Source organism: Leopardus geoffroyi, chromosome C1, assembly GCF_018350155.1.
Source record: "Leopardus geoffroyi isolate Oge1 chromosome C1, O.geoffroyi_Oge1_pat1.0, whole genome shotgun sequence".
In the NCBI taxonomy this organism is placed as follows: domain Eukaryota; kingdom Metazoa; phylum Chordata; class Mammalia; order Carnivora; family Felidae; genus Leopardus; species Leopardus geoffroyi.
In genome coordinates this window covers 25,486,461-25,501,935 of record NC_059328.1, presented here as the reverse complement: position 1 = coordinate 25,501,935, position 15,475 = coordinate 25,486,461, and the positions used below count along the sequence as shown (strand labels likewise).

General features: G+C 47.3%; 1 protein-coding gene across 10 annotated transcripts in view; it reads left to right on the top strand.

The window, feature by feature from the left end:
- Window positions 1-15,475, top strand: part of CSMD2 (CUB and Sushi multiple domains 2) — a 610,060-nt gene that overhangs the window by 577,763 nt on the left and 16,822 nt on the right. For 6 of the 10 annotated variants that reach the window (XM_045476609.1, XM_045476606.1, XM_045476605.1 and 3 more), the window contains 7 exons: window positions 2,874-3,050; window positions 4,258-4,437; window positions 4,872-5,045; window positions 9,599-9,772; window positions 10,110-10,183; window positions 13,988-14,099; window positions 14,670-14,849. In XM_045476609.1, the coding sequence (XP_045332565.1) occupies window positions 2,874-3,050; window positions 4,258-4,437; window positions 4,872-5,045; window positions 9,599-9,772; window positions 10,110-10,183; window positions 13,988-14,099; window positions 14,670-14,849 (1,071 nt within the window). Of the gene's footprint in view, window positions 1-2,873; window positions 3,051-4,257; window positions 4,488-4,871; window positions 5,046-8,110; window positions 8,447-9,598; window positions 9,773-10,109; window positions 10,184-13,987; window positions 14,100-14,669; window positions 14,850-15,475 lie in introns of those variants that run through there. The other 4 variants (XM_045476614.1, XM_045476613.1, XM_045476612.1 and 1 more) reach the window with 3 other exon arrangements.

The following is a 15,475-nucleotide window of genomic DNA, read 5'->3' as shown; positions in this document are numbered from 1 at the left end:
AAGAAGGGAGCAGGATTATGAGTGGAAGAAGGGCCAGTGAAAAAGTGGTAGGATCAGTGGATGATAGGTCCCATTAGAACCAAAATATCTCCAGAGAATGAATCCCAGAAGGCATGAGCTGGTCAGAGAGTGGCTCTTGACATTGAGGTTGTGGAGTAGTTTTATAGAGCCAGGGAAGACATTCTGGCCCCTGATCAGGGGACCCCTTCCCAGCAAAGGATACAGATGGAGCTAATGCCCTCTCCCACTTGTATGCCTGAAGTCCTTTTTTTATAGTTTTTTTTTAATTTATTTATTTATTTTGAGAGAGAGGGAGAGAGAGAAAGAGAGAACACAGGAGGGGCAGAGAGAGAGAGAGGGACAAAGACAGAATCTCAAGCAGGCTCCACACTGTCAGCACAGAGCCCAGTGTGGGGCTCAAACTCACAAACCATGAGATCAGGACCTGAGCCAAGACCAAGAGTCAGACGCTTAACCAGCTGAGCCACCCAGGCATCCCTGGAAATCCTGCCTTTGAGGGTGCTTTTGCAAAGTTAGTTTCCATAGGAGTTTGCAGGCATAGTAAGAGGTTTGTAAAGTGTATCAACAGGGGGAGAATTGTGTGCATTGTTAAATATCCACTGTGACCCAGGTCTCCTTTCATGCCACTCAGATCCTAGCATGGACTCATGCACCATGTCAGGTGTGTTCAGGGAACAGAAAGTGGGTGGCTGAGAGTCTGGACCTGGAAGTGAATGCTTTTGGAATAAGTGTGCGTGTGTATGATATGTATATGATTCTTCATGACTTTCCTTAACAAGCTCCCACTTACCTTTCAAGGTACTACTCAGATTCCTATCTCCAGCCCCAATTATCTCCTCCCTTCTTAGTGTGTTTTTTTCCTTCAAATATAACACTTATTTCATCATATTTTAATTCAACTGTCTGTAGGTAGGTTCTTAAGATGGACTGAGCTCCTCAAGGGCAGGGGATATGACTACTACTGTGTTCCCAGCACCTAGGAAGCACAAATACTTGGTGAACCCATGGGTGTTAAGGCCTATCTGTTGTGCTCGTTAAAAAGGAATCAACTGTAGATTTGACTTTCAGACCACATGAATGTTGTATGTACTTAGTAAAGTAAAATTAAAGCAAAACCTAGAAAACAGCAATCTCTAAATATCAAAATCAGGATGAAAACAAATTAACCTAACTACATATTAAGTTGGTGATGTAATAACCCAGAGAATCATTTTAACTGACTGGAAAAATTGGCATTTGACTATGGCATATATATCCTAAGGATGGAGAATGGCAATGAAATCTTAAATTGTTTCTAGCAATCAGATCATTAATAATAATATTGATATTAATATTCTGAAACTACTTGAAAACAAATTAAAATTTGCCAAGATTTTCAGCATTAAAGAGATATAATATAAAAATAAAGAAGTTAGAGAAAAACTCTTAATCCTAAATTTGGATTAGTATATAACATGAACATGACACATCTTGTCACTCCAGGGAGGAATCTACCACAGACAAGTGAGATCATGTCAAAGGAATGTAGGAGCCAACTTGGAGAGGCTCCCCTAGCCAAAGATGGGATAACTTAAGCATCAATAATAATAGTGGCAATGGGTGGCAACATATAAGTTTTAAATCCATACAGCCAAATGACTATTGGTCACCACTGGATCTTGCTAGGAAACCAAATCATTATCTGACATCTGATTTAAAAAAAAAAAAAATCTGGGGCGCCTGGGTGGCTCAGTCGGTTGAGCGTCCGACTTCGGCTCAGGTCACGATCTCACGGTCCGTGAGTTCGAGCCCCGCGTCGGGCTCTGGGCTGATGGCCCAGAGCCTGGAGCCTGCTTCCGATTCTGTGTCTCCCTCTCTGCTCCTCCCCCGTTCATGCTCTGTCTCTCTCTGTCTCAAAAATAAAAATAAACGTTAAAAAAAAAAAAAATTTTTTTTTTAAATAAAAAAAATAAAAAAAAAAAAAAATAAAAAATAAAAAAAAAAAAATCAAGCATTATCCAGCCTTCCTTTATGAATTATATCTCAGGGTAAGCAAATATTTGATGATGGGCAAGTTCTTGATTAAAGAACTCTAGCTAATGCAGAAAGAGTGATAGAGCTAGTATCACCATTTTCTGTCCCCTAATGAAATAACAAATCAACAACAGCAATTGCTGCTTAAATCAGTAGGTGAAACCCAATGGCAACTTTGTAATGCCAGACTGGGTGGACAAGCCTGAACCCAATGATCAGCCTCGCCATCATGAACCAGGAAACAACCAGACATGCTGTGCCCCCTGGTGCAATGCAGCAGGAAAGACAGAACCACCTATGAAGTACCCTTGCCAGGAAGCAGAACTTGACTACAGGAACTGCAGGGGACAGAGCAATAAGTCAAACGATACCTCACTGGTGGAGTTAGCAACATCTGGAAAGTAGGAAACTCCACTGGAGAAATGCCCTGGTTTCTGTACAGATAAATTATAGGAGAGGGAACAGGAGTCTCTGAATTCAAAGAGTCTTAGAGACATGCCCATCAGATGTCATATTTGAGTCATGATTCAAAGAAATCAACTGTAAAAAAAGGGGGGGGCGGCAATTGAGGAAATTAAGGAAACTAAGCTCTGATTGGATATTTGGTAATATTAAGGAATTATTTAAAATTTTAGGTGGGATGATAAAACAGATATAGTCTTTACTTTTTAGAAATTAAAAAAAAAAATTCATTCAGATCTCACCTTGAAAGCAGCATGAGAGACATTTCAATCACAGGGTCCTTATAGGGCACGTGGTTTGCACTCTGGGCCGTTCTCAGTCCCCCGGGTGACACCTGTCCTTGTTCTGGTGAATAATGTGCTCCTCTGGCTTCCTAGTGATCTCTTGTGGGAACCCTGGTACTCCAAGCAATGCCAGAGTCATGTTCAGTGATGGCCTGGGCTTCTCCAGCTCCATCGTCTATGAATGCCGGGAAGGCTACTACGCCACGGGCCTGCTCAGCCGACACTGCTCGGTCAATGGCACCTGGACAGGCAGTGACCCAGAGTGCATAGGTAAGATCCCAGGCCCTCTGGTCTCCATGGCAAGTGGTAGCCAAGGCAATTGGTCTCCTCCATGCCAAAGAAGGCTGTGTGTAGGAGATTGCGAGGCTGGCTACATTGGGGGACCCACCTCTGAATGATGGTGTCTAATTATTCAGCACAGACTGTGTGACCACCACTGAGCTAAGGGTTTTGTTTTATATACATTGTGCCATTTGACCAGTAGCTACTGTGAGCCCCACTTACATATGACGTGACCAAGGCTCGGGGATGTTAAGAATATATACGTTTGCTATTTCTCAGGCTCTAGCCTGTTCCTTGGCCATTCTTGTTCTCTTTTAAAACAAACTCCCCAGGCTCAGCCTGATTCTCTTCCCACTTTAAAGCTGCCACCGTCTGCCATCTTTGTGGGTTCCTCTCAGCCTTGGACCCATTCCCCACCCACCCCCAGCCTGGCTCCCAAGCCTGGGATAGCTCCACTGCTCCCCTTTCCTGCTCCCCTCAGGGGCAGGCCCAGACCTTTCTCCTCAGGAAGGATGTCACTGTCACTGTGGGACCCAGATGGAGGGAAGGGATGAGGTAAAGGAATCTGAAAACACGGCCCCTTTCCAAGCCCTAGCTTATGACTTCAAGCTCTGACTAAATCCCCACGTCAAGTTCACTTCTGTTGGGAGGCCAGAGCTCACCAAACCCCACCCTCACTTGATACTGTAACAAAGATACAGCCATTGCAAGGTCACAAGGCCCTGCTTCTAAGCCGCTGGCCCTACAGGGGCCTCCTAAGCAGAACAACAAGTAGTGACATGCGCCCCTCAGCAGACAAATTGTCCTGTGAGGCCCAATAACACAGTTAGGCTTATCGACCTGAAAACTTCCCTCTCTGGGCGCCAGCCTCATTTAGGAGCTAAGGCCTCTGGGTATTTCCTCTTAGAAGGGGTGGGCTTTAAATAAGGATGGTCTTCATAGCCCAGGTTGCTGGGATGCATAAGAATGGTGTGGGTGAAGACAGTGGGGATGCAGGAGGGCCTTTGCAGACTTGATCAAAGTGACTTTAGAACGGGCAATACTGAACCAGGAGTCTGTGAGAAGACAGGACATCCCTGATCTGACCCTCTTCCCTCCTGGACATGTGCAGGGAACACCAGGGATGGTACTGGAATGCTGGGGAGAAACGGGGTCTGTACTGAAAGCGAACAATGCTTTATTTCCCTTATCCCAGTCATAAACTGTGGTGACCCTGGGATTCCAGCCAATGGCCTCCGGCTGGGCAATGACTTCAGGTACAACAAAACTGTGACATATCAGTGCGTCCCTGGCTACATGATGGAGTCACATAGGGTGTCTGTGCTGAGCTGCACCAAGGACCGGACATGGAATGGTACCAAGCCAGTCTGCAAAGGTGTGTCTGAGGGCTGCACATGTGGACAGAGGGCCAAAGAAGATACAAAAGTGAGACATGGGCCTTGAACATGTAGAAGGGAGGGAGGTGACAAGTCAGAGCCGTAATAACATCCTATCATGGGGGGTGTGAGGTGAGGACTGGTCCCTGAACATCTGCAAGGAGAGAGTCAGAGGTACCAAGGTAAGGCCTGGGCTTTGAACATCAAAGGGGGGGCCGTGCAAAGAGAGGAGTGGGTCGTCACACTTGAGGGCATTGTAAAATGTAAAAGGATCCTGGCTCCCAAAGTAAGAGGAGGCATTCCTGATTCTCCCTGCTTAACCCAGAGTCCCAGAGGGTTCAGGGTAGCCGGTGACATCAGAGCTGGGTGAGTGGGGCCTGGTTTCCTAGGATGGCACCAGAACTCAGCATGCTTTGGTCTTCGCCTCCCCCAGCTATCATATGCAAACCGCCTCAGCTCATCCCCAATGGGAAAGTGGTGGGGTCTGACTTCATGTGGGGCTCAAGCGTGACGTATGCCTGCCTGGAGGGGTACCAGCTGTCCCTGCCTGCGGTGCTCACCTGTGAAGGGAATGGATCCTGGACTGGAGAGTTGCCTCAGTGTTTCCGTAAGTTGCTCACCAGGGCCTTTGTGCATCTTATCTGCTGGCTCCTGCCCGTTCCCGCCTCAGAGCTTTGCTACTGGAAGGCCTAGAATAGGTAGTGCCCTCCCCAAAATCAGGGGCGAGCTTTGTCAGAGATGCTATTAGAGGGGATTTAAAGGAAAATAAGGAGAATATCCTAACTGAGCTCTGGCTGTGGACACTGTGGAGTGACATTGGAAGGAGATGAAGCTGGAGATAAGGGAAGTGTTTCTTAACATGAAAGGTTGTTCACTGGATAGGATAGTTCCCAAAGATCTGGAAGGGACCCATGCTGGAAATGTACGTGTCTTTATGGAAAATAGCCTGTGCAGAAAAGATTCCTGGAGCGTTCATGACTTTTTGGTGAAAGAGTTTATTTCTTATCCACCTGGCCTAATTTTGTCCCCAGGAGCCCGATTCCATCCCATTTTATTTTTATTTTTATCCATTATATATATTCATTATATATAATGAATAAATATATATCCATTATATTTATCCCATTTATTTTTATTCCCTTATTCTTGTCATAGCACATAATTGGGCCCTAGAAGGTTTTGTCGGTGCCCATGCTTTAGACAAACACTAGGACCTATTTTTTTCTACTTGGCATTTATCTAATTCTGTAGAAAACTACCAACATACCCATGACATTGTTTGGGTGCCTCTGAAAATTCACTTCCATTTGGGAAATTTCAGCAGGAACTAGAACCAGCAGCTCAAAAAGTGGATTCAAGAAAGGCAGCATTTAATGCACAGTTAACCCCTCAGGCCTTTGCACACCTTCAGAAAAACATTAGGAAGGTAACAAGTTCAGGGTTGCGTGTAGACTCAGAAACCTTGCTTTTCTTCCTAAGAAATAGCCAAATTGCTTTTGAACAATGAATTATGGTCATCATAAAAAAAAAAAAGTAACGTATCTGAAAATACAAAGAAGAATGTAATAGTCATCTGAACTCTCACTTCCCAAAGATAACCAAGGTTAAGTTCTTGGCTGTGCTTCCACACCGACCGCAACGCTTTCTTACATAGATAGCAGGAGGTGTGCGGTTTTCTGTAAACGGTTTGCAATCATGCTGTGCTTACTAGTTCATGACTTGTCTTCCCTGATGGGCCATCACCACCTTTCTCCATCACTCGATACGGATCTACACATCATCATGTGTAATAGCATAAAGCATTTCTTTGTTGTAGATACCACAACTGGTTTAATCTTCTCCTACTGGTGATGAATTTAGGTTTCTCCAGTTTTAATCTTGTTAGAAGCAGTCCTGCAATAAATGTTCTTGAGGATAGCATCTCCTCACTCTTGTGGTGAAGCCCTAAGAGAGAGAAAATGCTGAACCAACAGGCGTGCACTCTCTACGTCCTGACACCTGTTGCCAAACTGTCTTCTAGAAAGCACACTCACACTCCCACCAGCAGTTTATAAGAATATGTCTTGACTCACATCCTCATTAACAATGGATTTTGCCAATATCTTTTAATATTTACTAGCCCAAGAAGTTTTAAAAGGTATCTCATTGTTTTCTTTGGCCTCACCTTCCTTATCAGCAAGATGGAGCCGTTCTTTCTTTGTCATCCATTTGTACTTGCTCATTGAGCTGCCTCTTCTGGATTTGGCGACATCTGGTCAACTCGGCCTGTAACTGACTTCTGATTGGTTAGACTAGACTCACCAGCTTCCATAGAGGATTCTGCCAGCATAGCCTGCTGGTCCTGCTTCCATTTTATTTTGGTTATGTTTATGAACCTCTTGACTCCGTGCACATACACACGTTCATATCATAGCATCAAGGGTGTTCTTCATGCTTGAAGTGGTATCTTTGGGAGCTTTGCCTTTGGTAGCCCATTTTCTTGTAGATTGCTGGTAAGAAGTCAGATATCTTTATTTCTCACCCACTGTGCTCCACAACATATTTACCATGGCCAAGTGGCTGACCACTGAGGTGTGCAGTAAACCGTGGAATTCTTATCACTGGTTCATACTTTGCATCTGGGCCTCCCGCAGTTCTTGGTGCTTCCTCTTCCCTCCTCCAGATTGCGTCTCTTCCTCCATAGACCTGCTTCTCAAACCTGGTCATTCTCTTGCTGTATTAGTGGAAATGTATCCTCGTAACACCATTCTTCCTCATAGAACTCCCTAAACATGGTCAAGGATTTTGTCCCCATACTGTAGCAGATCAGGATCAACTCATTTTCAGCCTCACCCACTTTCTACATGTTCCCCAGATCCACTCAGCTCTTTCCATGCTACCTTCTCATTTGGCTGGGCCGCACCCCTGTTTTTAAGAAAGAGCTTCTCAACTTGACTTCTCCCCGCCGCCCTTCCACCCCTGATTGCACCATTTCCAAATGTGCAACTTCCACTTCTTCTCCTGAGTATCTAATGCACTTGTGTACTTTCAGTCAATTTTGTTGATGCTCAAGCCATGTTACTGAAAATTGGTACCTTTCATCTTTTACACCCTCCTGTGTTATCTGACTTAGATTCCAAGATCTCAGAAGGCAGGGCTCATGCCTGCAGACTTATTTGGCTCCAGAAACAGCAGAAAATCAGGAGCTGAAAGGTGTTTAATAAATGGTCTTTGAAAGTTAATAGAGAAGGAAGTGAATCTAATTCAAAGCAAAATTGGAATGAGGAAGAAGAGTCACCCTGGGCCTTTAGCTCTGCTCTGATTACCCACATGTGAACTCATCCGCTGAGAGGTCACAGCACATCAGTACATCCATACAGACAACATTTTACATTTCGCAGTGCTTCGTGTTGCCTCCTCAAGGGACGTTTGCACACATGGTCACATCTGATGCTCACAACGACATATCCTGGGAGGTGGGCAGGAGAAGTCCCTTCTCCGGTGGCTGGTGGGGAAGATGAGGCTCAGAAAAAGGACTTGACATAGTGAGTGAGTGACAAAGTCTAGTCTGAAAACAATCATCGATCCAATTTTCTCTGAAACTCTCACTCAAATTTATAGCTCATGCTATCACCACTAGAACTTTGAAGACAGGAGAAAAGAATAGACATAAAATTTAATTTTTCATTTTAGACTGCTTCAATAAATGGAACTTCAGAGCCACATATGATCGACATGAGGCCCTTTCTTTTAAGCGGAGCACATTAACAGTGTGAAGACCCATCCAGCTGCTCCCCACGGCAGCTGGTTTGCTCGGGGCTTGGCGATTCGTAGAACTGCCACAGCAAGTGTTTACAGAAAAGAAGTGCAAGTTGAGCGTGCTTTCCGACCAACACGACACAAGAGTGCTGGCGGTCCCCTGGGCCTACTCACACCACACCACACACCACTGGTTGTTTATCTTTGGGCTTGATAGCTGTTTCAAAGTATATTGATTCAGGATGCCTGGGTGGCTCCGCTGGCTAAGCCTCCGACTTCGGCTCAGGTCACGATCTCCCAGTTTGTGGGTTCAAGCCCCGCATCAGGCTCTGTGTTTACAAGCTTGGAGCCTGGAGCTTGCTTTGGATTCTGTGTCTCCCTCTCTCTCTGCCTCTCCCCTACTCAAGAGCTCTCTCCCTCAAAAAAAACCAAACATTTTAAAAAAAATTTTTAATAAATAAAAGTATATTGGTTCTAAGGACAAAACTACAGGTAGAATCCCTCTGTGTTTATTTTAAAAGGCATCAAAATGACTATCGCAGGCAACCCCCTTTAAAGCACAGGTCTGTTTCTGCAACGTCCTAAGGAAATAAGAATTTTTAGTAAACTATGTATGCAAACGCTTAAGACAGTGAGCTGAAGGGACAGAAGAGGGGCCTGCCTTTATTCTATTTGCTGTCACACAATTTGAATTTGGTAATCATTCTCTAGTGAATCTCCCTGATGACCTCAATGAAATGGGCACATTCGTACACTACTGGCTGCAGCGTAAATGCACACTCTTTGGAAAGCCATTTCCAGTCCACGTCAAGACCTGTAAACACGTTTAAACCTTTAAACATACGAAGTCCTAGAGAATCCCCCTAAGAAAACACTACCAGGGAAAGAATAGCCCTATAACATCTAAAGTTATAATAATAGAAAATACCTAATACAAATGATTAGCTATGATAAACTACAGTTACGGCACAACCTTTCATTGCATATGTGGCCAGTTGTGATAACGGTGTCATTAACATGGAGAGTGTTTACAGGCTAATAAGCAAACAAAGCAGGGTTTACAACACTTGGACATCAGGTTCACAGCCACGCACAAGGTTACATGCAGCCGAGCGTAGGCTAGAAGAGAATGAGCATCAAAGTGGAAAAAAAGTTTCGGTAGTGAGTTTTAGCTTATTTTTTCTCAACGTTCTACACTTCCTAGAACATTACTTCATTACTTGGGGGATTATTAACAAGCAGTTTGAATATGGAAAGGAGAGGAAGCACAGGGCAGCAGGTGTGAGAGGCAAGTGTGATCTTTTCCCCGGGGCTGCCCCCGTGTGCAGAGTTCAAGTAGAACCAGGAGGAAAGCCAGCCTGGGGTGGCAGACTGGGTTCTAGAAAGCAACTCAGACCTGCCTTTCTCCCTTCGTCTTTCCAGCCGTGTTCTGCGGAGATCCTGGCGTCCCAGCCCGTGGGAGGAGAGAGGACCGAGGCTTCTCCTACAGGTCGTCTGTCTCCTTCTCCTGCCAGCCCCCTCTGGTGCTGGTGGGCTCACCACGGAGGTTTTGCCAGTCAGACGGGACGTGGAGTGGCACCCAGCCCAGCTGCATAGGTAAGAGGTGGTCTGGGGCAGAGTGTCCCAGCTGGTGGGCATCCTTCTCTCAGGCCCAAGATGATGCCTTTCCTTCCCTGTCTTCAGTGCTCTCATTTGCAAAAGGGAACAAGTCCTCCTCTGAGCTTCTTAAAGCAGGGTGTGATATTGAAATAGCCAGAGTGAACTTGCTGCCGGGGATCACATAGCCCGGGGGTATGACTCGGGTGGAGATACCAACAGGTGGGGGAGGCAGGATCTGGCTCCATTTTCCCCTCCTACCCCTATTTCTCAGAGTGAGCGGAGGCGATGAAAGCTTCAGTGCCCATGTGGTCTGTTTCTCTGTTTTGCAATCCAGACCCAACGCTGACCATGTGCGCAGACCCCGGTGTGCCGCAGTTTGGGATACAGAACAATTCCCAGGGATACCAGGTAATGAGGTCAGCCAAGATCGGGCCTTCCTGCCTCCTGTCCCTTCACATCGCTGTCAGCCTCGAAAGACTCAGGGATCTTCCCTGGGGCAGCACCAGTGGGACACAAAACCTTGGAAACCGGAGACAGGAAGCGCTCTTCCTCTTTGAACCGTGCCACACAGGAGCCCATTCAGAAACAGAAGGCACTTACACCAATCCGAAAACCTGATGTGGGAGAGCAGATTCTCACATACTGACAGCACCACTTCCCAGCAGGCCCATGTAGTTGGGGCGGGTGGTTATGGAAAGACAGAAATGAGTGAGACAGATAACCTTCTGTCCTCACGGCACATATCCCCTACTCACAGACACAGGGCTTAGACAGAGTGGCAGGAGCGAGCAGATGCCACACGGGAGGCAGGCTCCATGGACACCTTCCAGGAGGATACAGGCTTCATGGACACATCTCAGAATGAGCTTCAAGGAGAAGGAAGGGATTTGGACAGCCGTGGATGGGACGCACAGAATAGAGAACAGGAAGCAGGAAAGTGCGGTTGTGTTCAAGGCGGGACGATTACCTGGAGCCCAAGATGTGCCCTGAAGAAAGGGCACATTGGGATCCAGCCAAGGAATGTGACGCATTCACTCAATCTGCATTCATTTAACAAATATTTAGCGGCATAACCTCTCCAGGTGCTAGGAATACAGTGGGAACAAGACAGGCCAGGTGCCCGCTCTAGGAAGCTCTCCATTTGGTGACAATAAACAGGATAATTTCTGACAACAATAAGCACTACGTACCATATAATATAAAGGGGTGTGATGGGGTGGGTTGCTATTTTAGGAAGTGGGGTGAGGGAAGAGGCCTCCTGAACTTGAACTGTGGCCTCTGTGATGAGAAGGGCCAGCCCTGGGCAGAGCTGGGTGAGTATTTCTGGCAAAGGGAGTGGCCAGTGCAGAGGGGCGTCAAGGCAGGGGAGTGCTTAGCAGGTTGGAGGACTGGTAGGTGGGCGAGCCAGCAAGTCCGGAGCATTGTGAACAGAGGAGAAGAGTCCAGAGAGCTGGGTGAGGTTTGGAAACAGGGCATTGTCTTATAAAGTTAAATATCCACACATGCTGTGACCCAAGAGCTCCATTCCTAGAAACTAACCCCAAAGACACTCTTGCACATGTTACCAAAACATTAGAAAAATTGTGGTAAAGTCACACAATGGTGTATTAGCAGGGCAGATGAATGCACTACAGCTCTACGCAATGCAGTCAGGGGGGAGCCCCAGTGGCTCAGTCGGTTAAGCACCCAACTCTGAATCAATCAGCCCATAATATCAGCCCAAGTCACGATCTCACTGTTCATGAGTTCAAGCCCTGTGTCAGGCTCTGCACTGACAGTGTGGAGCCTGCTCAGGATTCTCTCTCCCTCTCTTCCTGCCCCTCCCCACTCTCCCTCTCTCTCTCTCTCTCTCTCTCTCTCTCTGTCCATGTCTCAAAATAAATTTAGAAAACTTTTTTAAAAAAAGAAACATAGTGGGGCGCCTGGGTGGCGCAGTCGGTTAAGCGTCCGACTTCAGCCAGGTCACGATCTCGCGGTCCGTGAGTTCGAGCCCCACGTCGGGCTCTGGGCTGATGGCTCAGAGCCTGGAGCCTGTTTCCGATTCTGTGTCTCCCTCTCTCTCTGCCCCTCCCCCGTTCATGCTCTGTCTCTCTCTGTCCCAAAAATAAATAAACGTTGAAAAAAAAAAATTAAAAAAAAAAAAGAAACATAGTATGGGGTGCCTGGGTGGCTCAGTCGGTTAAGCATCCATCTTCGGCTCAGGTCATAATCTCGCGGTTCATGAGTTTGAACCCCGCGTCGGGCTCGGTGCTGACAGCTTGGAGCCTGGAGCCTGCTTCGGATTCTGTGTGTCCCTCTCTCTCTGCCCCTCCCCTGCTCATGCTCTGTCTCTCTCTGTCTCAAAAATAAATTAAAAACATTAAAAAAAAAAAAAAACCTTAAAAAAAAAGAAAAGAAACATAGTATGGAATGACAAAGGTGGTATGATGCTATTTCAAAAAGATTAAAACTAGGAACAACATCGTTGAGAGAGATATGTGCCTATGTGTGATAGAATTATTTTTTAACAAAGCAAGGAAATTAAAAACAAAATTCAAGGTAGTAGTTATCACTGAGGGGGAGCAGAGGAACAGGGCAGGGAAGGAGCACACAGATAGTGACAACTATGTCACTAGCCTTCTAGCCCTTACGTGGAGGGGTGCACTCCACTTAAGATGTACAGTTCCTTATGACAGATCATTTCTGTATATGTTCCACATAGACTTTTGCGTGCATCAAATATCACATGATAATTTTTTTAATGTTTATTTATTTTTGAGAGCGAGACAGAGAGCAAGCAGGGGAGGGGCAGGGAGAGAGAGGGAGACACAATCCAAAGCAGGCTCCAGGCTCTGAGCTGTCAGCACAGAGCCTGACGTTGGGCTCAAACCCACAAACTGTGAGATCATGACTTGAGCTGAAGTCGGATGCTTAACCGACTGAGCCCCTCACGTGATAATTTTTGAGAAGAGAAAGCCATGGGCCAGGTCACCTAGGGCCCTCAAGGCCACAGTGAGCATTTTTGGTTTTATTCTAAATGTCACAGGAAACCATTTGAAGGTGATTCTGATCCAGCATTTGCACGCTGTGGAGAGAGTGAATGATGGGGGTCAAGGAGGGAGGCACCAGACAAGTAGGATGCTGTTGCAGTGGCTCAGGAGGAAAGAGGTAGTGACAGTGACACGGGGAGAAGTGAAGGGGTCGGGGTGGGCTTTGTAGACAGAACCAGAGGACTTGTTGGATTGGAGGGAGAGGCTGAAGCAAAGGGAGGAATCAAGGCTGTCTTGAGGGTTTTGATTTGCACAACTGGATGGACAGAGGTGCCGTTGCCGAATGAGATGATGAAATTCAAGACACAGCAGTGAGGCCTGGAGGAAGGGAGTGCGAGTCAAGAGTCTCACTTTGCGATTGAATTTGCTCCTGTACGTAATAGGGACACGTGAGTGTTCTTAGCTGGGAAATAGTGAAATCCGAGTTGCAACTTAGGAAGCTGATCTGACCCCGCCAGGCCACGCAGAGGGCAGAGGGAGAGATGGAGTCGGTGGCTGCAGGGGTGTAGAGTTGGACAGTGAGGGCTGGTGGAGGGTGAGGATGGGGAAAACAACTGAGCAGAGACTTAGATGGCAGGAAGGTGGCAATTCCGTCCGACAGATACTTACAAAGCAAGTGCCAGATGCAGCTATCTGGAGAGAAGACAAGTCTCCCTTCCTTACGGAATGTATCGACTCGTAGAAGAAAGAGACACGCACAAGCAGTGATTCTGTTTCGTGCAGTGTATAAAATGCTTTCAAATCCACCACTGCATTTGAGTGTCACGACACTGTGCTGTAGGCGTGGCAGGGCTGGTCACCCCACGCTCTCCACCAGAAGACTAAGGCATAGAGTCCCCTACAGCCTGTCACTCAGTGAGTAGACGTGGAAGCCGCAACTCTGATCAAGATCTTCTGATTCTGAGTCAGGCACTCTGTCTGCCACAGCGGAGAGTGATGCTTCCAGTAACAACATTGATCTGGCTCCGGGGCCTGGGTGAGGGCTTGCGGAAAAGGCGGAGTGGAAGCTGCCTCAAAGGGGGTAAATAATATTTAACCGGGCAGAGAAGTGGAAGTAGGATGTTGCAGGTGGAGACAGAGGTGTGGGTAGGAGCTCTGTCACGCGAAAGTAAGTAGTCAAGCGACAGGGTGTGAAGCATCGCTGGGCAGAAAGTGATCAAGGAACCTTCCCTCCTCCCCACAGGTCGGAAGCACAGTGCTCTTCCGCTGTCAAAAAGGTTACCTGCTTCAGGGCTCCACCACCAGGACCTGCCTTCCCAACCTGACCTGGAGCGGAACCCCGCCCGACTGTGTCCGTGAGTGCAGACTTCACCTGCATCCCACGCCGGTGCCTCTTGGCAACACGTTATCTCCCCCAGCTGGGCACCCGGGCCGTGCTCAGACGTTCTGGATGACGGGGAGCTCATGACTTCTCATTGGGACCAATACTGCGTTCTTTGTAGTCCTTATCCCTTGGGGCCTCACGGAAGACACTGCCACACAAAAGCCTTTCTGATACGGGAAGGCAATTCCTATGCCTTAGCAAAAAAGAAAGAACTTTCCAGTGGCAGCAAAAACGAACTGCTACAAAGTCAGCCCTCAGGATGAAAGATTGCAGGCTTTTGACCATAATTATTCCTCTTCCCTCAGGAAGAGTGCTGCAGTCCCTCCAGACTGACTAAGCCAGTATCTACATCACCTCCATCGTAGCCATCTGTATAGACATCAAGGCTGGGGTGGAGGGGAGATTTGGGGAGGGCATGCTGGACATGAAAGGGGCCTAGAAAGCAAAGGAAGGGGATGTTCCATCTAGGAACAGGAATGGGCAGAAGGCCTTCTGAGGACCCTAATCCCCCAGGCCCAACACCATCTTTCCTCTCGTCCAGCCCACCACTGCAAGCAGCCAGAGACGCCAACCCATGCCAACGTTGGGGCCCTGGACTTGCCCTCCATGGGCTACACCCTCATCTATTCCTGCCAGGAGGGCTTCTCCCTCAAGGGTGGCTCCGAGCACCGCACCTGCAAAGCAGATGGCAGCTGGACAGGCAAACCACCCATCTGCCTGGGTGAGTGTGCCTGCTCGGTGAACTTCTCCAGCAGGGGAGGCCAAAGGTGACAGCTGAGCTTGGGGGGAAGACGGCAACAGAGAAGGAACAGGGGTGCCCGGGTGGCTCAGTTGGTTAAGCCTCCACCTCTCGATTTCAGCTCAGGTCATGATCTCACGGTCTGTGGGTTCAAGCCCCACGTCAGGCTCTCTGCCGACAGTGCAGAGCCTGCTCGGGATTCTCTCCCTTTCTCTCTCTCTGCCCCTCCCCCCGCACTCATTTTTTCTCTCTCTGCCTCTCAAAATAAATAAATATTTCTTAAAAAGGAAGGAAGAGATGTGATTTCCAGGAGCTGGATCCTGCTTCTGATTTTCTGAGGTATTGAGCCTCTAGGAGATGTCAGTCTAGAGAGGCACAGGGTAAAGCCATCCCAAATTTTATTTGCTACCTTCTCCCAGGATTATGTGTAATCATTTCCACCAAACCAGAATAACTCATTACACATAGTATAACCTTGATAAAACAGCACCCACCCACAGATCCCTCGGCATTACCAAAATGCCCCAGACCTCCCTTCCCCTTGTCTTCATTCATTCATTCTGTTTATTGAGCATTATCACCACACATGCCTGTGCTAGGGATAGGGA